Raw genomic sequence first — 25,249 nt, forward strand, 5'->3', positions numbered from 1 at the left:
AATAAGGTGACATACAAAAGCAAATTTTTTGCACTGCTTTTTTTTTGTGGTGTCAAAATAAAGGGGGTTAATACAAACGCACATCATATTTATGTCTTTATTACTATTTCTTCATTAAAAACTATGGACTTTCTGCCCACTTCACAACCACACACTACCCTGTATTTGTCTAAATAAAATTTTTATAAAATTATATATATATATATATATATATATGCTACTGTAAAATAAGTTAATTAAAATTTGTAAAGCTGTGTTTAAACCTAATCTAGTTTCCCTCTGTTTGTTTTTTCCGGAAGTCCTTGGGTGTCGCGTTTGCTGACGTAAGGCGTTACGCTCTTAAAGATGGCGGCGCCCTGTTTGGGTTAGTGTGTTGTGAAACAGACCTGGTAGCTCCTGCAGCGACGCTAAACCCGTTTTATGAGTAGCTTTTGTGTTTGTTGGGCTTTTTAAAACAGCGTGCGGACAGCCGTGGGTTGCGTTAAGCATGCGAAGCAGCAGAGAAGGTTTTTTAAATAAAGTAGCCGCACGGTTCTAGTTGAGAGGTTAGGACATGTTTCCAGCGCCGGGGTCGCGTCTGACCGGCCGCTTGCTGTCCGTGTCCGTCCGTGGACTGAGACGTCTGAGCCTGTTCTCCAGCTCGGAGTCCTCCTCCACCTGGAGCAAAGTGGTGTCGGACGCGGAGAAGATCGTCGGGTATCCCACGTCGTTCATGAGTCTGCGCTGCCTGCTCAGCGATGAGCTCAGCAACGTGGCCATGCACGTCAGGAAGCTGGTGGGGACCCAGCACCCCTTACTCAACACTGCCAGGTAACAACCCAGGATCTCCTTTCATACCTTTAAAACTAGACCCCCAAACAAATTAAAATTGAGCAGCGGTGAGCCTCTGACAGGTTCATGTTGCACCTGTGGAGGGACGGCTGATCCGTGTGGTCCAGTTCAGCAGATGAGCTGCTGTAACTCAAAATGTAATTGCTGGTTTTGATAGACAGTTGTCAGAAAACACAGGGAGCTACAGTTCCTTGTAACTGAGGCTGCACGTGTCTTTCTTTTTTATTATTTTTATTTAAAAAAAAATCATTTTGCTGGATATTGATTACAGCAAACGGAAGCCCAAAAGTTCAGTTAACTAGAAGACAAAAAAAAATATTTTGTTCAATACAAAAGTGTTAGGTTAGAGCCTGTGTAATCACAGGGAACACAGCTGATCTTAGGGCTGTCCAGCAGACACCCTCACAGAGGAGGCTAACTGACAAAGGGTCCGCGCTAAACAAGCTGGCTCTTTACAGAGTGCTGCATTCAAGCGTATTAATGGAAGGTTTAGTGGAAGGAAAAGTGTGATAGAAAAGCTTACAAGCTAGAGGAGAACTGAAGCCACGAAAGAATTGTAACGTAAAGCCAATTCAAGGGTTTTGGGGCGGATTTGCGGGCTGCTTCCATGCTTCAAGGTCAAACCACACGCAGACGTATCCACTCTTCTCAGTTGTATGTATGTTTTTTTTATTTCATTTTGGAAATCAAGGCCCTAGATTAGAATCTGGAGGAAGAATGGAAAGGCACTGACCTACTGAACTTCCCAAGTTGCTTGAAGTTCAGTAGGAAGTTTTTTCGTGGACCAATGGAGCAGTCCACTATGTTTTACCAAATCCAAAGTCAGCACAGAAGGGCTTGGCTCCTGCTCACACTGCCAGAATTACCAGTGCTTAGTTGAATGTCTTTGGTATCAGTGTGCTTGATTGGGCAGAAAACTGCCCTGCCCTAAACCCACAAAGAATCTATGCTGTCTTGCCAAGAGGAAGATGAGCGATACAAAAACCCAACAGTGCAGATGAGCTTAGCTTCATCAACACCTCACTGATGACTCCAACAGTGCATCCATGCTACACCGCAATGATGCAGTAATTCATGCAAAAGGAGCCCCAACCAAGGATTTAGTGCATGTAGTGCACATGAGCACACACACATTTCTGAGAATGTGAATTTTGGCTTCATTTTATACCTGAAGGATTCGTTGGTCAAAGTTAGGAGGCTGGAAATGAGCAGCTCAAGTTTAAAGAAAAGATGTTCAGGTCAATGTATTTATCAATGCAAAATATAAAAATTAATTTTGACTACTTGGGTGAAAAAATTATTATGGAATGACTCAAGACCTTTGAACAGTGGGCACAAAATGACATTTTAATTAAAAAATTAAACATGTTGATGATGTGTCTTGACTTTACATCCACATCAGTGCTATTTTTTATTTATTTTATTTTTTCCACCCCATCTTTTCCACAACAGTGCAGCCTTGCATTTCACTGCTAATCTATCTAAATATCTGTCCCCAGTGTTCCAGTGCATCGTCTGACTGCATGTTTGTGTTTGTTATGGCATATAAGTCATTTCTACGCCTGCTCTTGACTCCACCTGCAGATCTGCTGATAGTATCCCCTTTCACCTCCGTCTCTGTCAGACTAAACAACAATTCAAAGCAATCAATAGTTATTGTTTGTTTTCTCTCTGTAATGCGTGCCCACCGCTGTTTGAAAGCTGCACTTTTATCTGACTTTTAATCTGATTTCAAGTCTTTTGCTCTGGCACCTAAACGAGTTCAGGATGCTGCTGCTTCTATTGATCTGATTAACCAGAGGTATGGATGTGGACAGATGGAAGTATTCTGTTATTATTCTCCATCTGTGTTCAAAATATCGTTGCAAACATGTAAAGTTGGAGACCGAGTTCCCACACTTTCTGGAGAAGTAACGTGTTTTACAGGTATGAATTTAAAAGGAAGAGAGTATGGGATATAATCTGTTTATTCCCTGTATTACTTATAAATGGCTTATCCATCAGTCCTAACCGTTCCATCCTTCTTTGTGTCCACCTGTGGATGGATGGGGGACAGATTTTTAATAACAAGGTATAAAGAAAGAGATGATTTAGAACTGATTTACAGTCCTTCATTGTGACAAACCTTGCAGTAAGAATGCAATCAAGGAAATCGGCTGAGATTTACAGAAAGTTTCTAGGTATCATCTGAAAGCATGTGTGTGTGATTAAAAGTTTGATATTTGGACGTTTAGAAGCTTGTTCTCAAAGACTGCCAAATGTCTTGGTTTCTCTTTTAGATCTGCCTCACTGCTGTTGCTTGAATCGTCAAAAAATCTCCAATATTTATTCTACTTTCAAAGGAGATTTCTAAGTTTTCTTCTGTTTTTTTATTGAATTAAATCACAAACTTAGACAAGCAAGCAAAGAGAGCTGGAAGACAGAGTCCTCAAACTCAATCCTGCCATTCGGACGAGGGTGGAAAGAGGAACCCAAGGGTGTAATAACCTATACGCCTAAATCTGATATGACAATCCATTTGGGTGTTGTAGCAGCAGGGAGGGCTGCAGCAGACCTCTTGACAGTCTGACTCCTCACTGTCAGCTCGCATTGGCTGGTTCGTATTTCCCTCTGTGTCTCGGCTTTAGACGCGCGGCGGATAAAAATATCCACAATAGCAGACAGGCAGACCCTCGTGGTGTTGGGTTTCGGTTTTTCCTTTCCTTTCATTCTCAAAAAACTGCTACTCAGCTAACTTTGCCCCAAAGTGTGGAGTTACAGCGAGGGGACTGTGGCTCAAAGAGAAGAAACTTTACTTCCCTTAAGGACAGTCCTTGAGAGTTTAACTTGGACTGATATTCACCCCCCCCCCCCTTGTTTATACTCTTTTTTTCCTATCTTTGTGTGCACTTTAGTATTTGATCCACAGGACCTTGATGTCATGGCAGCATTGAAATCACACTAAAAACAGGGCAGAAATGTAAAAAAAAAAAAAACCTGCAAAACGAGTCAAAACAACTGACTGGAGTAGTCTTTAGATTGTCAAGGACTTCTAAGCAGACAAAGGCAGTAACAAAACTAAACATTTGTATTGTCTACCGGTTAAATAACTTAACAAAACATTTATTTTTCAAGGTTCACATTGACCTTTGTGTTTTTAAAGTCCAGAAAAAGTCCTAATTTATTTAAGTGTTCATCTAAAGCAGAAAAAAAAGAATCAGGTGATCAATTAAAAGCAAAAAAAAAAAAAAAACCTTCAAGTCTTTAATCCATACTGCTTCAGTATTACATTCTACCAAAAATGAATAAATGACTAAATAAATTAAAAGTACAAGGGGGGATTTTAAAGGAGCATAGCCTAAGTTCCAGAGTTTTTGCAGAAGTCTGCCCCCTCTGGCGACAAGTTGAAATGACACCGGTGTTGTGCACATGCATGGGAGAAGAGGAAAAGCATCTGCCGCTGTTTTAGAGGGGCAATGTCCTCTGAGGTAAGAGAGTTATAAATATTGAAGTTTTCTCACTAATGCATCAATTACTGTGGAGACTCAACAAAGTAGCCAGGTGAGCGAGGCCCTCCAGCGTGTCACACCCACGTGCACGCCCAGAGGATTCGGCCCAAAACTGACTAATCCTCCCTATAGAGGCATCTGCAATCAAAACGTCCGCAATGCATCTTTAAAGGTATACTATGCAACCGGGGTAGATTTTCCAGCGAGGCTCCCCCCAGAGGGCGAAAGTAAAAGTGCACTGTCATAAAGATGCTCAGCTGTTCTGGTTTCTCCGTCAAGCCAGGCGCGGTTGTTTTGAGCTTAGCAGACAGGCGAACGCAACGAAAAGTCGAAAAAACGGCAGTACAAACAATGACTAACACAGTGAAGGTATGAACATCAGGGTTTCCCGCAGCGCTATCTTGGCGAGGCGGCCGCAGCGAGGCAGCCGCCGCGGTAGCGTCTCGCCAACATTAAAAAAAATAAATAAATAGAAAAATAAATAAAATAATAATAATAAAACTCGATATGCTTGCATGTTTATTTGACGTTAACACGCGGTTCTTTGTTGTTGCTTTCGCGCGTGCATATAGTGAATGGCAGGGCAAAAACACATGGAGTTCTCGCCGTAAAGCGAGACTTCTGTGTGTGCGGGCCGAGGGCTCTTGCAATTGCAAGTGCGGTATTTCCCCCACAGACCACCAGGGCGGCCGAGAAAACCTTTGTTCGACCTGAAATGACTCATTTATTCATCCAAAACGGTATGGAACACATTAATTAACTGAAAAATGTTGCATAGTATGCCTTTAAGCATTGTATAGATTAGAAAAATAGGTGGATACAGCTTATAAAAACCTTCAGTTTTTGACAATATTAAGCTTTACCCACCAAAAACAAATAGTTTTAATCAAGGGTGGGACGAGTAAGAAAGTCCTCCGCAATGACCTTCGATGAAGAAATTGTCCCAGAAAATTCCCACCAATGTGAGACCATCCATTGATCAGAGAAATTACAAAAAAAAACAAAAAAAACAAAGAGCACTGTCTTAGACTCTAAGACCTCATGTGGCGTGTTTAAATTTTAAAGTTCAAGAGAAAACAATTGGAAACAGACTGAACAAGTAAGGCTTATTTGGAGTGGTTCCCAGTAAAAAAAAAAAAAAAAAAATGAAGCCTCTTTCTCTGGAAATGAATACGGCAGCAACACTTTTTGTTTGCAATGTTACATCCGAACGAACAACAAGACTTAAATCAAAAATAATCTATGAATCTGGTATTAAAACAGATGCATTTTATAATGTCCTGCTCCCTTAAACCTGCGAACTGCAAGATTACGATAATTAACCATGTAGTTGGTTGATGGTAATTAATATAAAGTAAAAAATAGTTTTGTTCACCAAGTTAAAATGTATTTTCTCTTTGTAATTTAGGATATAATTTAAATAAATCATCCATTTAAATATCCAAATCTTTTTATAAAGATAAGAGATAAGAAAAACACAACATATTGTTCAATAAAATGGTCATGCAGGAAGCAAGTTGAATGTTCATTTTTCACAAGAAACCAACCAGAAATAACAACAATTTCAAGATCTCAGCCTTACTGAAAAATTTTACAACAAAAAAATGTGTGCCTTTTTTTGGAAACGTGAGAATCAAATCCTGGAAGACCGAGTGAATAAACAGCGGGTTTAAATTGTCGTTTCATCTTAACCCGTAACTGTGTCTGCTGTGCTTGGTGCAGATGGATGCACTGAATCAAACCTCTCTGCAGACCCATTGCTCGTTTATCCGTTCATTGTTTGGGGGGAAAAGATGCCGGGGAATCGCCACATTTGCATGCCTCGAATCCAGCCCCGGGCGCGCCGGAGCTTCCTGAATTCCTGCACTGCGATTGCAGAGCGGAGGGCGTGGTGACCTGTTCACAACCCTTTAAAATGACAGCAGCCCATTCCTCTAGCTTCACTGTAGCCCTCACCATCTTTCTTCCTTCACATCATCGCCGCGCCCCCACCCCTTTGCAGGAGGCCGGCTGTGATTGATTGATGCATTCTGGTGTGCATGCTGACATAAATATTAATCATGTGCCACCTTCAGGCCACTGTCTTACTTAGACGGTCCAGGAAGGGGGCAGCTTTACGGGTCTTTGCTCTCTGCTTGCTGATCTTACAACTATTTTCCTGTTAAGAAAAAGATTTAGTGTGACAATAAATTTTTTTTACCCATGAGCTGTAATGAAGAAGAGCTCGACCTATCATTAATTTCGTGCATTTTATGTGACGGAAGATGCTTTTTTTTTTAACCTTCTTTTTTTTTTTAAAAAGCTTCTGGGTTTTATGGATTCTGGTTTATTCTGTGTCTCTGTCTGGCTCCTCCACCCTCGCTGCGGTGCAGGGGAGGGTCAGGGAGGGTTGATGGGGGGGTGTTGTTGAGGCCCGATGTCTGGGCATCGAGCGGAGGGGGGCGTGACCGCTTGTCTGCTCCGGAGCTCCTAACGAGAGCGTGATTCATGGCACGAGGGGCTCCCATAGGGACAGGATTAGAGGTGCTGCATCTAACCGCTCCCCAGAGAGCGTAAAAAGATATTTAATCTGCCCGCCATCTAGGCAGCTACCGCTGGGCTCTGTGTGTGTGCTGCTGTGAATGTGTCAGAAGGTTGGGCTGGGAATAACCCCCCCACCCCCCCTCCAGTAAGCCTACCAGAAAAACTGTAAAACTGATCAATTAAATTCATCTTGTCTTTTTTTTTATTTTATTTTTTTTTTTAAATCCAGGATGAACTCCTTAAACGTTGCAATTTATTGTTATGTCTGTACTCCTAAATTTAGCTGATTTTTAATATTGCTAAATTGTTGCAAATAGAAAAACATGATATTTCTGAACCCTTTTATTCGGTTAACAATCAGCATCAGTTTAACGAGTGTCATGAAAAGAGAAGAAATAATATCTCCTTAATCTGAGTTTCCACCTACAATCAGACCTTTCCGGGCCGACACCGATTTACTGTCTTCTTTGATGCCCAAGGTGCCAATTTTAATTTTGATTGATTGCATTTTTTTTCTTAGGGACTGTAACACACAAAAGAGTTCTTTGCTAGAGGTTTAAAGTTTTAAATGAGTGGAAAATGAAGGAATTCCAAGAATATCCTGAACTGTGCATCAAAGTGCAGGCCGGTGGTTGACGCATTTATAGTGGCTCTCAAAAGTTTTCACACCCCTGTTAGCACCAAAAGATAATAAAAAAAAAACTTTAAGAAGAAATAAAAAAAATAAAAAATAAGGATGACACAATAACCTTTGTGGATGTCAAACCCTAAAGCTCAAACTTTGATAAAGCACCTTTCAGTTTAATTTCAGCGTCCAGCGTGTTGATCACACGCCTGTCATCAGTCATGATTCAACAGCAATTAAGTTCAAATCTCCAAGTAGGACTTTGGAGTCATTCGCATCCTTTGGCAAAGGCTGCACTTGGCAGAAAGGTCACAAGGAATAAAAACAAAGCAATTTTAAATAAATACAGTATTTGTCGGGAAACGTGGTACAAGTAAAAAAAATCCACAGCATTTTAGATACACTGTGAAGGCCGTGGCATGTCAGATTTACTATTTAGAAATATAGCCCAAATTCAACACATTCTCCGCTAAGGTTTGGGTTGATTTTTAGCCAAGGCCAGGGGAAAAGACCTCCTTTGTCTAAATATATGGGTGAAACGGGAGAATTTTGTCACATGTGGAACAAGTAAAAAAAATTCCTGCAACTCCTTGATAGTCACTCTCAGTCTCATATCACCGTCGTTGATCTAAAGCCTTCAGGGTTCTTCTTGAAAGCTGAGATGAAGAGCGATTTTTGTTTTCCAACATCACCGTGAGTCCAAGTAGAAACAAAAATAAACAAAAGAATTGTCTCATGAGAAGAAATTGTAAGTCTTAAAACGGCGTAGGTAGAGTCCAGAGTTTAAACCGGAGTCTGTGAGGTCTCCCAAAGAGGGATTCAGAGAAGAGAGGAAGGCAACCTCATACAAACTACAGCAGCAATTATAACATTTTAAATAATATTGTTATGATCACCAGAACTGAAATGGGATCTAAAACAACAGCGAAAGGATTTATCTCACTTCTTCAGTCACAATCTGAGTCCCCAGACCTAAATCCTTGAGACCTGTGACATGAGCTGAAGAGAAGAGAGCAAAAGGGAGGATTTTTCATTGAATGTCAATGTGCCCCTAGGCAAGGCACTTAAACCCGAGTTTTCTACCGATCTGCGTATTGATGTGTGAATCTATGCATTAGTGAGTCCAACTGGGCGAATGTGGCTGTGATGTAAAATGCTTTGAGTGGTCGGTATGACTAGAAAAGCCCTGAATAAATTCAGACCATTTACCATTTAAGTGCCATCCTGTTTGCAGAGGAGGGTATTACAAAGTTATGGCATGCCAAAAAAGTAAAGAAAGGTGCTGGAAATAATTCTGTGATACCCTCGACTAAAACTCAAGAGTGGCACAAATGTGACAGAATAGAAGGTGGATGCAAACGGCCATTGTTGTTTTTTAGGGCGATATTTTTACTGAATTAATACCTTTTTATTTTGAAAATGTTGGGTTCAACACAAAGTATTTATCAACCATGCTTTTGGCTTTCGTTTTTATTTCAAATTACAACAAAACCCCAAACCTCCACTCAGTGTCACTAAATACAGCAACCATTTTCTTTTGACTAAAGAGTCATCTTTAACTCTTGACCCCTTTTTCTTGACCAAGAAACTGAAAACAACTGAGATTGTAGGCCTTTCTGTTAGTAAGAGAAATGCACACGACCCTATATGTTTCGGATCAACAATTATTTACAGAAAATCAGCTTCTACAAAAGTATACTCTGTTCATTTCAATAAAAAAATACATGTTTGGTTCATTGTAAGCAGGGAAAAATAAGAGCACTAAATTTATTTCAAAAATTTTAAACTGGAAAAAAAAAAGATAAAATTTTTTTGGGCCTTTCAGTACTTTCAATGATTTTGATCCGCTAGGCTCCTTTGTTTAAAGGAGCCTAGCAGATTGCATTGCATCTTTGCTCCGATGAAGACCCTCATCCTGAGCAAGAAAAGAAGAGGAAAGACCCCCCGCTCGTTGGGAATACAACAAATAAACGGACCACACGACGTTTCTCCAAAGTCTGCGCCGAAAATATGAAGATAAACAAAAACAACTCCCAAAACAGGTTGCATGTAGATGAAATGTAAAAACATTTTTGATTGGACTAATTTATTTTAAATGACATCTGTCTGGGGAAACAACTGACTCATGCAACACAACAAAAAGAGGTTTTTATCCAAATATGTGCATTAACTGATTAAAATAATTTTAGATTTCTTATGTATTTAATTTTTGTTTTCATTGCACCTAACAATGAACTCTCATTCCAAACGCTGAATCCAGTTTCTCAGACCAGTAGGAATCTTACTCCTGCATGTATCTGCAGACTTATAACGAACGTGTGACTGAACCTGAATCCTGATGGTGTCCCTTTGCAGAGGCTTCGTCTACGACAGCAAGAACAATCTTCAGATGAGAGGACTGATCGTGCTGCTCCTCTCCAAAGCTGCAGGACCCAGCCATGCAGCTTCAGATCCGCTAACTCAGGACATGGTCAGCGGCATCTACCCAAGGTACGTCCCGGCTTAAAGCGGAGCAATTGGGAGGATTGAACTAAATGTTGGCTTGCTTCTAGAAATTATTCTCCTTTTCACCTTACGTTTTTCTGGATCTGTCATGTTTCAGCTGACATAGAAACGCATCCTAATCTTCTTTTTACAGGAAAACAGAGGCCATATTGGAGTTTTTAAAAGTTAGCTGTTGAGCCGTTAATTTCTTTAGCTTCATAAATTCACACTGATCTCCTACTTCCAGTCCACAGCAGCTAGTTTGTCTCTTCCGTGTGGATGTTTGCGCTGTCTTGAGAGGAAACTGAGGGCAGCGGACGTCTGTGGCTTCGCAGTGCGGGGCCCTGAATGTGCTTGGCAGGCAGACCGAGACAGGCGATGCCACTTTTGTCCCACTTATGTGGCAGATTCAGGATAAACAGGGAAATAAGATTCTGGAGTCGGGTAACTCTACCTTGTCCTCTGTGGTTATCGTCCATATCAGCTCTGCTTCGTTCTCTGGGGACAATGTGGCCGAGGTAGGATCAGAAAATTTATCTTTTTAAAAACAGAATAAATAAAATGAACAAATATCAATTTTGTGTTTCAACAGAGATAAGAAAGCCAAGAACACAAGCGTGCTCTGAAGTTTTTGAAGGGGGCGGAGCGTTCCTGGGTCTGCATTTGTGATTGGCTGGGAGGATGTAATGACTAGATAGATAGATATACGTCTATCGATTTAATATATATATATATATATATATATATATATATATATATATATATATATATATATATATATATATATATATATATATATATATATATATATATATATATATATATATATATATATATATATATATATATATATATATATTGTTACTCAATTATCATCCAGCCTACTAAACGCCATTTGTCTGTCTCTTTAAAACGTCCTGGCTGTGGTGCTCCTCATCGCTATAACTTCATCTCAGAAAGTTATACTGTCTGAAGGGTTATATTCGTCCTGCTGCACTGCTTCCATCTGCAACTTTAGGCGAGTGTTTGTCGTTATCCATTTAATATTTTTGTTCTCTCTTTTCAAAACCAATACACTAACTTATTAATACGTCAAAAACACTGAAAAGATGCGAACAGTGTGTGTCATGATTTGTCTTTGATGAACCCAGAATACACACCACACACACGCGGAGCTCGTTACTGAAAGTTTATTGAATAAAAGGATGAGTAGTGACTGATAAACTAGAGAAGCAAGACAGGACTGGAACAGGGGTGTAGCTGAGAGCAGGAGCTGACGGGCCAAGGAGAGACTTCTGGCTGGAGCAGACAGGAGGCAGGAACTGGCAATCAGGACCAGCAGCACGGCAGAGTGAAGACTAGCAGGCCAGAGAGACAGCAGGATTAGCAGCACTAGAAATTCAGAGGTAAAACAGGTAACATCCAGCAGCAGGCGGAGACTTAACGTGAGATTCAGAGGTGACTGAGTAATCCAGTAGCGAGCAGGAGCAAACCAGGTAGACAGGCGAGGAAAGAGTGGAATCTGATGACAGACCGGCAGGGAAGTGAAGGCAGAGGGAGGCTGGCAGGTGGAGTGAGTGTGACTGATGATGATAAAGACCAACAGGGAAAGCTGAGTGAGAGGGGGAGGAGGAGCTGAAAACTAACAGTAAATAAAGCCAGATCATAACTAAACCCTAACAAGGAGGAAGAACTGAAAACAAATGTTAAACAAAAGCCAAATCAAAACTAAACCCTGACAGTATGGAGGCCATTAAGTTTAGTCTTTTAGTCATCAGATGCCTATTAATTCATTTCAAAGCCAACAAGGGCCCACTTTACTGTATTTGGTGGAGCGTCAAGAATCAAGAATCTTTTATTGAATCTTTTATTTTTTGAGTAAGACACCCGCTCAGGATGCACACAAAAATATACACAGGTAGAAACAATAGACAGAAGTTTATTTTATTTTGTTTTTATAGAGAGATTAAGTCAGTCAATTGGCTGCACTGGTCAGCCACATTTCCTGAGAAGCCCAAGCGTGCAAAATAGTCTTTGGGGTCTGCTAGGACTCTGTCATTACTTGTTTCAGATAATCTACACAGTAAATGGTAAGTAGAGTGACTTATATGATGGTTTTCCAGTCATACTGACCACTTGAAGCGCTGTACACTAGAGCCACATTCATACACTGATACATAGATCTATAGGCGACTTCGGGTTAAGTGCCTTGCCCAGGGGCACAGCAACATGTAACAGGGGGAAGCTGGAATCCAACCCACAATCTTCCAATTGCAACACGGCTACTCTACCCATTGAGCCACAGGTGCCTCCAGAGAGGGGGCGACCGTGGCCCCTCGCTATGGACTCTTTCACAGTGTGAAGGAGTCCAACTCACTAAATCACTGTCAGTCTAATTAGCAGATTAATTGATGTAACAGAGGTTCAGATGTGCCAAAATCTTCTTGTGTTAGCAAGAGTTACCCCCCACAGACAATCATGAAGCTAGCATGACTTAGCATGAAAAAGGAATTAATTGTCAAACGCTGAGATATCCAGTGATGTTGGAGTACATGGCAACAAATGAAAAATGGCACTGTATGCCATCAGTAAACTGATTAAACTGTTTAAGTGATAAACTGATTAGGTTTTTTCTTATTTCCCAGATCTCCAAGTTTTGCAAAGTAAACATATTGTTCAGCATAAATTAATCATATGGTTAATGTATAAATGTTACACAGATTCATTGAAAAATAATCCATGTTTATTAGGGATAATTGATGTTTTTACTAAGCTATTAAAAACCTACCTCCCAGTTTTCTTTCGTTTTGTCAAATAAAATCTGCTCAGATATGAATACTAATTAACAGTATTTCAACAGTATTACGTGGTTTACAATAGTATTGTATTCGTGTTCTGCCTAACTCGCTAAATAATGATGTTGTGCATTTTGCTTATTTTTTTGACAGCGATTGATATTTTATCTGCTTTCCCAACTGCATGCTATGAAATAAGGCAAGGCCTGCGTTCTCACTGGATCAACTTTATGGGATGGGAGTTGTGATTGCAACTTTTTTACAAAATAAATTTGACCTGGTCTGGATGTACTTGCTATTCAGTCTGGATCTGAACTGAGGTTTAGGCTGAGAGATTAGCTGCTGTACAGAATCATGTTGCCACCAGCGCAGAGCTTGTTCACTATTGGTAGCAGGTGGGTACAAGAAAAGCAGTAAAGATGCCAAAACCTCAAGCATACTACCCTGATAAAGATTGTAAATCATTTAAATTCATGTAGTATACAGTTTACCCTTGATGAAAACAAAATGTCACAGTTTTATAGAGTTTTTAATGTTTAATATATTTGCTATTTTGTTGCAGGTTGCAATTTGACTGTGTAAATTATGGCTATTTGTGTTTTTACCACTTTTGAATTCTTATTTCTTCTTCAGAGGAGTTTACGTGTGGTCTGTTGTACTGCAGAAAATCCTCTTCACCCTATTTTGAAAACATTACAAGTTTTAATGATAATTTAACAACAAAAATATGCATCAAAGTGTATTGTGAAAAGGACCAGGGTGGAAAGAAATGACCAGATTTTGTTTGCTAGTATGCTCCATGTATCCTTATGTAATCACTTAAACGACTACCAAGACTGATTGGTGGGCACACAGTCTGAAGGGTCAACTCAAACTTGCTAGCCCCAGCATGGATAATGCATGTGACTCATGATCCAAGGTGTGTTTTATTTTTTTTTTTATCGCATGAAGAGCGACAAGTTTTTTTTGTGACTGAATGAGCGAACGTTAAACAGAAGCACCTGATTCAGTTATCCACTAGTCATAAAAATAAGTGAAATGCTTAGAAATACATGTCAGTCTGTTAAAAGTAGCTCAACCATTAACAGTAAATTAACTTGAAGGTTGCTTTTTTTCAGCCCGTCTACTGTCAGTCTTTACGATCCCTCTAATGTCGATGACCAAGATGTTTACTATGCAGGAACAGTAGGGTTTCACTGTGGGTTTTTTTTTTGTTGTTTTTTTTTTTTATATATATAGTGAAAACCTTATCCTTTCAAAATATAGCATCCAAACTGTCCTTTGCACACATAGACACAACAGGGATATTCCCTCTTTTCCTTCTCAGGGCAAACGATTATCCAGACGTTCCAAACAATCAAGATTCATCTGAAAAATTAAGTTTGTATCAGCCTGCTGATACAAACAGGCTTGTGAGAATTTAAGTGCATTTGTGTTCAACAACTGTGCACTTATAAAAAAACAGCTTGGTAATTTTTTTAATATAGGTATAATATTCCAAATGTTATGCAAGTACTGGTATGTTCTGCATGCACATAATGCATATGCGGTCTTTTGAATGAATTCTTGGTACCAATGATGCCCACTCTTGATATACTTTAGAGTCTAGTAGTTACAAAGATGCTAAAACTCATCCGGTATGGTGAGGACATCATGATGAGGAGTGGGGAAAGTGTAAATTAATACGATTGTATTTTAACATCACAATATTGAACAATAATATTGCAATTAGAGGTGTTGCTACTGTAATGCAGCTGTATTTTTCAGCAGGATGTAGAACGTATCAAAGGGTAAAAGTATTTTTGGACCTGTAGTCTGGAAATACCCAGATCTTATGAGCATGTTACAAATTCCAGTTTTAAATGTTCAGCATTTTAAAAAAAAAAAAAAAAGCCGCTTTCCTCTCACCACAGAGCATAACGATGCATTATTATACTGACACGCTTTGCAGCTGCTGTCACTTTCAAGATAATAAATTGACATTTAAAAAGCCCCTTTTAGACTTGACCTGCTGTCCCTTAATTTTATGCTAATTGAGGACATCCGTGTCTTCTCCGCATCAACCCACGGGTGCTCCTCCAAAACATTTTGCAGCAGGTTGTTTCAGATTCGCAGCAGTCTGATTCAAAGATGTGCAAATAGCCAATTAAACAGGGGGAAACTTTGATTTTAAAGCAGTTAAGTAGCAACACAGATGTGTTCTACTGCTTCTGACCGTTTGCCTGTATGTTCAGCTGCTCTGATATGGTAGGAAATTGACATTTATTACTCCAACTCTGACAACAAGCAGTAGAAGGAAAAAACTATTGATGTTTGATTAGGACACTAGAGTGTAATTGGGGCAACTAAAACACTTAGTTGCCCCAATTACACTTTTATAAATATGTGTCAGCCAGATATCTATTAGGCTGGTGTGAGTTTGTCATGTTATAAACTTGATGTAAAAAAACAAACATGGTTTTACGGTACTTGCACAAAATCGTTATAACAAAACCTCAATTAGTCCCAATTATACACCTCAGCATATAAGATATTGGTTATATAATAAGATAATTATATTAAAATCGCTACAAATTCAACTCCTCCCGGCCAGTAGGCGGCGACGCGCACTCGCCGGCTCTTGTTCCAACCTTCAGTTGTATTATTTGCAAGCCATTTGTCAAGTCCTTTCGTTAGCATTAGCAAACATTTAACTTACCTATCCAGAAGGAATGTGGCAACCACATGGCTTCTGAGTCCCTTTGCCTCCTTAAATCGGCACCAACGCTCAAAAGCTTGACCGATGTTCACCCTCATTTTGCTTCTTTTGTTGGTCTGGTTGAATCTGAGAAATGTAACGCAGAGAAGAAGTCATTTCTCAGCGCTATCACAGAGCTACTACGATCTGGCAACAACTGAGCTCCGTCTCATGTGACTTTACTTGTTTATTTTAGTTTTGCACAAATAAATACACAAAAAACAAAAAAAATATATATATATATATATATATATATATATATATATATATATATATATATATATATATATATATATATATATATATATATATATATATATATATATATATATATATATATATATAATTTAAACTCTGATCCCCACCTACTGAGCTATCAAACTCTGGAGAGGTGGCTCCAACAGATATCTGGAGAACCATCAGACATCTAAGTCCAAAAGCATTCAAAACCACGTACATAACTTTGGGTTTAAGTGGCAGGAACTGAAATCGGACCTATAACTTTCTGATTGTAAGACCCAAACCACTGAGCCACAAGCGCCTCATATTAATCAGGGTTGTAGCCCGTCAGATGGGGGAGGATCAGAATTGCTTTAAAAAATCTCATTAAACAACTTTCAGCAGTAGGAGTCGTATGATGAAAGAACTTTTAATTTTTGAAGCAACAACTCTAAAATCTCGGTATACTTTCACACTGGTAATTAGCTCTTGCCTAATCCTCCATTTATTTTGTGGTTGTGGATTACTCACCTGGTACAAACAGTCACAGAGGCGAAAAAATAGTCCAAACTTACAGATTTTAGGACTTAAAACGTAGAGAGCTATTACACATGGTCAGGGGTGCAATATGTTCATGCAATATGGATGTAATGCTTCAGATGACACTGAGGTCTGCTTGGGCCTCCTTCCACACAAACACACACACACCAGCTGCCAGCATGCGGCTCAGGACAGGCATGTGGGTGTGTGCCAAGTGTTTTCCAGAAGTGACTGCTGTGCTCCGAGTGCCTGAAAGGATTCTTTCTTACTGCAAGCTGGCACATCTGTGTGGTGCAGCCATGTCTGTGCAAAACGTCCTTAATCTTGAGCTAAAAAAAAAACGGCATCACAAAGGTGGTCAAATCTGGTTTATAAGGTAGCGGTGGTGGGTTACGGCACAATCGCATCTCGACACGACCTGGCACACACATCAGTTCGACATCAGATCACTTGGTTCCAACACGCAGCGTTCCCCCAGTCGTGAGATGGATAGTCCAAACCGAAACACACACACAGCATGATTTTATCACCTCATTTGCACTAGTTTGCTCCCTCTCTGCCTCTGCCTCCACCTCTCCTGGGCTCATTAGCACCTCGGATAATGGCGAGATGGAAGGATTGAGGGAAGTTGAGGTGGGGTGGGTTTCGGGGGGGTTGGGGGGGGTGATTGAAACCTCCGGGGGATGGTCTCCTCCCTTCTGACAGGGAGCATTTGTAAAACATTTCCCACTCTGCTGCCTGACACTGATGATTCACCAAAGCACCACCAAGATAAATAGATAGATGGACAGACTGAAACACACTGTGCTCTTGCAGATTGTCCAACTTGCAGTCACCACACCTTTTAATTTCTTCTTCTTCTTCTTTTTTTGTTGTTTTTTTTGTATCCAGTGAAAATCACGTCAGCAAATGCATCAAGCTAGCTGTCTGATGGACAAGCCACCTCTTTAAATCACACACTGGGACTCACTCAGATCTGCAAGTCTGTGTTTGATGGCGAGGCAGACTGCAGAGGGAGGAAAATAGAACAGAGCAGTCAGGACAAGGGGCGTGGTAAGGGGGCGTCACACCTCAGGAAGATGGCATTGGTTGCTATGCAACTGGGAACCAAAGCTATTTATACATCGGCCCCCTTGTCCCCCTTTTTCCTCCCCAAGCTCCACTGCTGCTGACGAGGGCCGCTAGATTGGAGGGTTTGGATTGTGTGAGCGTCGGGTTTCAATTGATGATGCTTTCACTGTGTGGGAATCCTTAGTTTTGCCTTGATTTTTACTTTGGTAGTTTTTATAAAAAAAAAAAAAAAAGTAAACTGAAATTGGACAGGTATCATTCAGACCCCTTCAGCTAGCATGTGACTCATAATTTGTATGTTTCTGTTTATTTACAGCAGACATGTATATTTTGTCTTGTGCACCATTTTCAGCACAATTTTTAAAATCGAAAACTTTTCTAAACTTAATTCTTAGCTTTACCAGTGCAACAGACGTCAAACGGCATGCAAATCATAAGTAAATTTAACCCAACGGACATTAAAGATGGATGTCACCGTTTTATGTTCAAGGTTCATTTTGTTTAAAGGTAATAAATAAATTTCAACACCAGCTACACTGGCACAGCTGCATGCAGCCCAGATGTTCTGTCTAGTAAAAACAGAAAATGGCTTACAACGGGAAACTAATGGGGTACCGCGCGCGAGCTATTTTTAGAAACACAACGTCACGATGACGTCACATCACGTGGTACGCAGTGGGGCAAACTCCGGAAACCCGCCGCTGTTTTGCTGTAAAAGAGACGTGCGTTAGCCTAGGTTTTACTCGGTAAACGACTGCTTTTTCATAATCTAAGACCACGGTTTTTAAACATTGTTGCTATGGAACGTGCAACAGCGACTCGAGTTACGCTGATCGGCCGCATATGAAGGATGTTTTCTTCAAGACTGCCAAGGAGAAATGTGTGCGCTGGGTACACCGGTGTGGTCGCCCTACACAACAGTTCAACCCGGAAAAAGTTACCAAATTCAAGTACATATGTAGCAAGCATTTTGTCGGAGGAAAGGGCACAACCGAAGAACATCCTGACCCAATTCCAGCGACATCAAGTCAAGGTAAGAGTATTTTGGTGGCCGACATGTTAATAAAGTAGCGCCTGCTACCATGATAGCATATAGGCTATCATGGTAGCAGGCGCTAACATGATAGCCTGCTACCAGGATAGCCTACTCAAAAACATTTCAAATGAGACAAACATTAAACATATACCCATTCCTGGACGGTGATTGCAAACAACAACAAAAAAAAAACGGCCGACGCTGACATGATCGCCGCGCAGGAAAAAAAAACAAAGCTTACCGTTCATCAACTCGGCCAGTTTTCCAGTCTTTTTAAGCCCTCGAACCTCAAGCCATCGTTTGAGCTGAAGGTTGGTGTGTTCTTCCACAGTGCGACCAGTAAACCGTGCGCCTGGGACATCGTCTTGGGAAAGTTTAACGGCTGTAAAGTCGGTCATATCGCTGGTTCTGTTGCGCTTGTAATAGCTGGGTTATCCGTGCGTTCTCTCCTGTGTGCCCTACCTAAGCGGCAAAAGGGGGGTTGCTCTTGAGACGGTGACGTCACGTGCGCGGTACCCCATTGATCAGTGGCGATTAACTCAAAGGGAAAACTAGTTTACTTGAATAATCAGTGGACCTCTGGTTTGTTTCAAGAATCACAGAAAAAAACCGATGTATACCCCATGATGCCTGAACTTGTAGAACCACTGCAACAAGCACTAATACTCAGTCGATTTTATAGCACTTCATCAATTCATGTTTATTTCCATTTTGCACAGCTCTCTTAAAGTTTCAATGAGGAGAATCATCACCTCATAAACCTCTCCAGATTGATGGTCAGCAACAGTTGCCGCTGAAAGATTATTGCTGATGTCTTTTCATCTTGGCATTGTGCTAACAACCTACTCTCTGCTCCAGATCAACACTCTTAGTGTTTACTTTTATCAACATGGTTAAACTGATGATAATATGAAAAAAAAATGAGCACATCCCATTAAATAGTCAGTTGTTTGTTAGGAAATACTCATGTATTACTGTCTAAACTTACAGTTTTATCTCTGGAAAGGTCATTTAATTGCACTTAAAACATTAGACATTTATTTTCTGTTACACATTAAAAGATTTCCAAAATGTGTTTTCTGGCCAGTAGAAGATTGAGGACACCCTAACCTCTAAGAGCTAGTGTTAGGCATGCAGTGGTGGCGCAGGGGTAGAGTCCTCGACACGGCTGTCTCGGGTTCGAATCCCGACCCGTGGACCTTTTTGTAGCATGTTTATTTGAGGAGGCTCAAATAAACGAAACTAGTGGCACAAAATCACAAATCTCTAGAGTTATACTCAGCTGACATAACCTCAGTGATATGCAGTTCTTCCTTCCGCCTGCGCAGCCTGTTTCAAGTCACCCCACATTAAAGAACAAAGATCTGGGCTTTGATGCTGAGCCATTCCTTGGTGGATTTACTGACATGTTCCTGATCCATTTCTGCTCCAGCTATGAATTCCTTTTCATATGGTCACACATTTTTTTTTTTGCAACTGATACACTGTAGTTTGAATGATGGTGAGCTGGCCAGGTCCACCACAGCATTCCCAAACCCTGACACCTCCAGCTCCATGCTTCACAGCAAGCATGCGTCTTTTCCCAGAATCCTGTATTTGATTAGTGCTAAGGATGTCCTCTGTTCTGGTGTCCAAATAATGGGATTTTAGACTCTTCTGATCATTCAATTAGTTGTGGGGTTTGTCTGTTTTTCTCCGTTTGTCTGAACCTTCACATAAAAAGTAGCAACAGCCTGCCGTAAGTCCTTTGATGACATTTTAGGCAGTTTTGGAGGTTTTTATTTTAGCATTATGTGGTCTTCTCTCTGAAGACAGCTTTTTTAATCTCAACATGGGGTTAACTTAAAAGTTCAGGAGTAAAAAAAAAACAACTTTCTGAAGTATAACAAGAAAAAATCTCCTTTTATAATACTGCATAACAATGTTTTAAGTATCACCACCTGATATGATGTGATTATATGTGATTTTTAGCTACTTCGAAGTGGGAATAAATATGGTGGTGTCCTAATTTATCTCCCACCAGAAATTTTACGTATAAATTGTGCTGTGCTTTGCAAAAACATATTTTCTTAATTGTAAGGATGCACTGAACTGCAAATTTGGGCGAATACTGATGTCTGGTATTAATATTACTGTTATGGCCGATAACCAAGTTCAACTTTAGGAATCCTTAGGGTCCCCCTGGACCAATTGATTGCACAGGTTGTAAAACCCAAAGACAGACATGTAACAAAACAACGTATGCACCAAAGTCCCATTATATTATTTAAAAAATCCAATCACTGTTGGGACAAATTAATGCGTTAGTCTATTAGTCCTAAAGCTTAGCAGCAGATATCTACATCCGGAAGTAATTAGCATAAGTTTGTCATGCAGTGAGTTTGCCTGGATCTGCCAAGATCAGTTTGGCCTTTTTCACTGACCTCTCGTTATACAAGTCGGTAAAGTTACCTAAGGATGTACCGGCAATTTTGTTGCACACCGTGACAATTCCCAACAGTTTTTCTTTTCTCTTTTTTTTTTTATTTGAAAATATTAAAACATTATCTTTCCATTTTTATATACAAAAATAAATGTACAAGTACATAAGAGTCTTTTACATAAAATAGTTATTAAAAGCAACATAATTTCTCTATGGTCCAAAGGTCTCTTGATCGATTTGTTTGTCGGCGCTCCAGATGGTCATGCGGTGGCTTTTAAAGAGTCCAAAGAAAAGCGGCCATTGGTCCATGGTCTTATTTTTAGTTCCTGTTTTTGCCAGATGACTGTTTTGTGTCAATATTATATATATACATATTTACCTACTTTTTCAACATCATCAAAATATAACCACATAGCTGATGTTGCTTATAAATATCACCATCAAGGTCACGTTCTCAAACAAATACTACATGGCCAAACCACTCCCAGAGCACATACATAAACGGCAACAAGATTGAAATAAACATGGGTCATTCATATTAATCCAGTGTCACATATGAAACCAATACCACTACGTTTAAAAAAAAAAAAAAAAGGACTAATATTGGCCGATACCGATGTAAATGCCAATATGTCCATCGCTAGTTGGTTGATTAGTTTTATTTCTTGAATCACTCAGGATTGTCAAAGTTTGTATTAAATGCCCAAATGTTCAAATATGTTTCTCTAATGGGATGTCCTAGTTGTTTCACATGACTGTATGTCCATTAAATTAATCCAAAATCCTAAAGAACCAGCAAGGATGTACTTAGTTTTTCTTGTGTTCGGCAGTTTTGTATCAATCTCTTGTCACAGAGCATTCTTAGGGTTGAACCGCACTGGAAAGTGGTTAGTAGAAAATCCATCTGAAATATTATATTGACAGTAAATGTAGCAGAAAGAAGCCTCAACAGTAAGATAAGGATTCCTACTTTCGTCAAATCCCAACAATCGATTGTTTACATGAAAAACAAGAAGATGAAGTGTGTTTGTTGCAATCATGAATGCTCAGATGAAATAGTCATTCTAAGGTCGACTTAGAATTAAAGTTGTAGACCCGTGCGACCTAAAATCACAATGTTTTGTTCTTATCATTGTAACAACTCACTCTGCTCTTAAAGCCATCACGCTGATTCACCCCGAGAGCATTCGACTGTCGGTCTGTTAATTTGCTCTTATTTGAGCCCTGAACTTATTAACTCTCTTTGGGGGGAGCGACGCTGTTGTTGCCGTGCGCCACCGAGCAGCGAAACCGACCAGACAATGGGTGTGATTGAGGGGCAAAATACATGACATTATTGAATTTTAATCACATCTTTTTCACGCGGAGAATGGCAATTACCTGGCTGCAAGTGCGTATATAGGAAGGCGTCGTAGCCTCAGAGCAAGACGAGCAGCTCATCAGGTTTTCACGGCGGCTGAAAGAAGGTCGTAAGTGGCTATCAGCGCAACCGACCCTGTCTGGATGGATCCCTCCTGTCGCAGCGTGCCGAGCTCCCTCCATATGGAGAGAGGCCTAATTATCCCCCACCAATGACTGAATCAACATTTGATTATATCCTCCCTTAGGCTGTTCTAAAAGACTATTCAAACACCACTGTTGTGTCGTTTTTTTTTCTTTCTCCCCCTCTCCTCATAATCAAGAATGGCTGTTATCCGATAATGATAAGTTTAATTTATTTTTGTATGCAACCCCTGGCACTCAGTGAGGCGAGATCTGTGACATGTCTCTTGGTTTATTAAAAAAATATATATATTTTAAACATTTGTTTGAAAATGTTTCCCTAAATCTAGAAATAAAAAGCCATGCCATAGTCGACACTTCTGTCCCAGTTTGTTTCCCAGGAAATTTAAATACGAAATAGGAAGATATTTATTTTTATATATTTTTTTGGCCAACTGAAGGGTTTGTTCTTGTTTTTGTGAGTTTCTTTTCTGCCATATGTTTTCCTTCTTATCAACTTTCCCTTTATTGAATAAAAACAAAACTGAAGTAATAATATTTGGACCAATAGAGGAAAGATCAAAAGTTAGCACACAGCTTCAGTCGCTTCAGCTAAAAACCACTAATCAGGCCCGAAATCTGGGAGTAGTGATGGACTCAGACCTGAACCTCCAAAAGCATCTAAAGACAGTTACAAGGTCGGCTTTCTATCACCTGAAGAACATTTCCAGGATTAAAGTACTAATGTCTCAGAAGGATCTGGAAAAACTAATCCATGCGTTTATTTTTAGTAGAATTGATTACTGCAACAGTGTTTTCACAGGCCTGCCTAAAAAGTGAATCAGACAGCTGCAGCTGATCCAGAACGCTGCTGCCAGCGTCCTCACTAAGACTAAGAAAGTAGAGCACATCACCCCAGTTCTAAAGTCCTTACACTGGCTCCCTATATCTCAGAGAATAGACTTTAAAATACTTCTGTTAGTCTATAAATCCCTAAATGGCTTAGCACCTAAATACATTACAGACTTGTTATCAGCGTATAAACCCTCCAGACCACTCAGGTCTTCTGACTCCAGCCTGCTCTGCATACCCAGAACCAGAACCAAACATGGAGAAGCAGCATTTAGTTCCTATGCTCCAATTATCTGGAACAAACTTCCAGAAAACTGTAAAAGTGCGGAAAGCCTGAGTTCTTTTAAATCAAGATTAAAAACACATTTGTTTAAAATTGCCTTCAACTGTTCTAGTTAACTGAATCACCACTTTTTTGTTCTATTTTCTATCTATATTTTATTCCTACTTGCTTTTATTCTGTTTTATTTTGCTATATTTTAATCATGTAAAGCACTTTGCATTGTCTTTGTACTGAATTGTGCTATATAAATAAATTTGCCTTGCCTTGCCTTGCCTTTATAAACGCTGCTTACTCTTTTTGTTGAGGGTCTGTCAATTGACAACTGTCAATTATCACAATTCTTCCTCATTAATTTGTAGGTTATAATGTTTCTGGATTTTTATTACAGAAACAAATTCCATAAAGGATCCTTTGGGAGAAGTTGGTTGTTCACAATTCGGTGGATCTAAGCAAAAAATGGGGAAAATGTGCACACATAGCAGAAGTTTTCATCATTAGAAATCTTATTTTTTATCAGTCTTGTGAAAAAAATTATGTACATTTCCCGAGAAACTGAATTTGGGTTTTTTATTATATGGAAGCCAATGTTCAAAACTAACAGTAAACAACAAACAACCTTGGAATATATCAAATTATGTGTAATAAATCTGTGAGATTCACTTAGAATTGAATTACTGAAATCAACAATTTCTTAATGATAATCTAAAATATATGATGCACTTGCGTGTTTCTCAGATGAAGAGGGGGGGAGTATTTTTTGCATTTTTTTTGTGTTGTGCTGCCATAAACTTGTACAAACATATTTCACTGGATTCTGCCAAAAAGCTCTTAGTCTGTCAAGCCTCAGAAGCACCTCTTTTAGAAGCAAAACAAGAAAAGCTGTAATTTTTTTTTTTATTTATGCCTTTGTTTGTTTGTATTGTAGCCAGAGGAACCTGGCAGAAATCACAGAGCTGATCCACACTGCTTTCCTGGTGCATCGAGGGATTGTAAACCTGAAGGAGTGGACCGTCTCGGACGGACCACTGAAGGACATGGAGTTTGGGAATAAGATGGCTGTCCTGAGCGGCGACTTCCTGCTGGCGAACGCTTGTACCGGACTGGCCCAGCTCAATGACACGAAGGTAGACTGTGACAAACACATGAGGAACCGTCTGACCTGACGATATATTTTTTTAATGAGAAACAAATCATATATCAGTGTTAAGATTATTTGTATTTTGGTGTTTTTATAAATTATAGAAACAAATTGTCATAAAAATGCTCAAATCTCACATATAATTCAAGTTAGTTTTGTGTTTTCTGAAAACTTTTTATCACACCCACTTTCCATTTATCCTGGTTCTAACCTGCGAGTCTTGTTAGCTCGTGAACTTTCGTAGAAAATGTACGATTTGTTAATAAATTGTCTGAGTTTGAAGGTTTAAAACCTTCTGAGATTATTTCATTGTAGGTTGATACGGTTTATTTTATTTTGCCAACAATACTATTTGATTTTCTAATTTTCTGGACCTATGATCAGAATTTATGCAATTTTCTTCCACATGAAAGCTGCAGTAGCTTCTTTTTCCTCTTGCATTTCTGTTACTCTAGTGGTGCAGGCATATTTAGGTGTGTACAGATTCTTGTTTTATTTTTCAGCTTCCATCTTTAAGAGATCCCCTGTCACAGTCAAAGTAGTTGAGCACCCAGAACAAATGTAGTTCTTCTTTACATATAAATTTTAAATTTTTCTCTCTGTATTATTGTTTTTCCTGCAGTTTTCAGCTCATATTTGTTCTACACAAGCCTTATTGAGAACATCGCAGAGGAAATGACACTGATTAGGACATATCTAATTAATCTGTGAAGCACAGAGCTT

At 39.6% G+C, this 25,249-nt stretch overlaps 1 protein-coding gene across 1 annotated transcript; it reads left to right on the forward strand.

Annotated features, from left to right (window-relative positions):
* Positions 1-318: 318 nt before the first annotated feature.
* On the forward strand, positions 319-24,512 carry pdss2 (prenyl (decaprenyl) diphosphate synthase, subunit 2; the record flags this gene model as incomplete). The annotated part of the gene is given in 3 exon segments (XM_036132818.1): positions 319-810; positions 9,823-9,957; positions 24,314-24,512. Coding segments are annotated over 3 exon segments (591 nt in total), but the record flags the coding sequence as incomplete, so codon positions are not given.
* Positions 24,513-25,249: the final 737 nt, after the last annotated feature.

The sequence above is a fragment of the Fundulus heteroclitus genome, unplaced genomic scaffold, assembly GCF_011125445.2.
Source record: "Fundulus heteroclitus isolate FHET01 unplaced genomic scaffold, MU-UCD_Fhet_4.1 scaffold_55, whole genome shotgun sequence".
Classification (NCBI taxonomy): Eukaryota; Metazoa; Chordata; class Actinopteri; order Cyprinodontiformes; family Fundulidae; genus Fundulus; species Fundulus heteroclitus.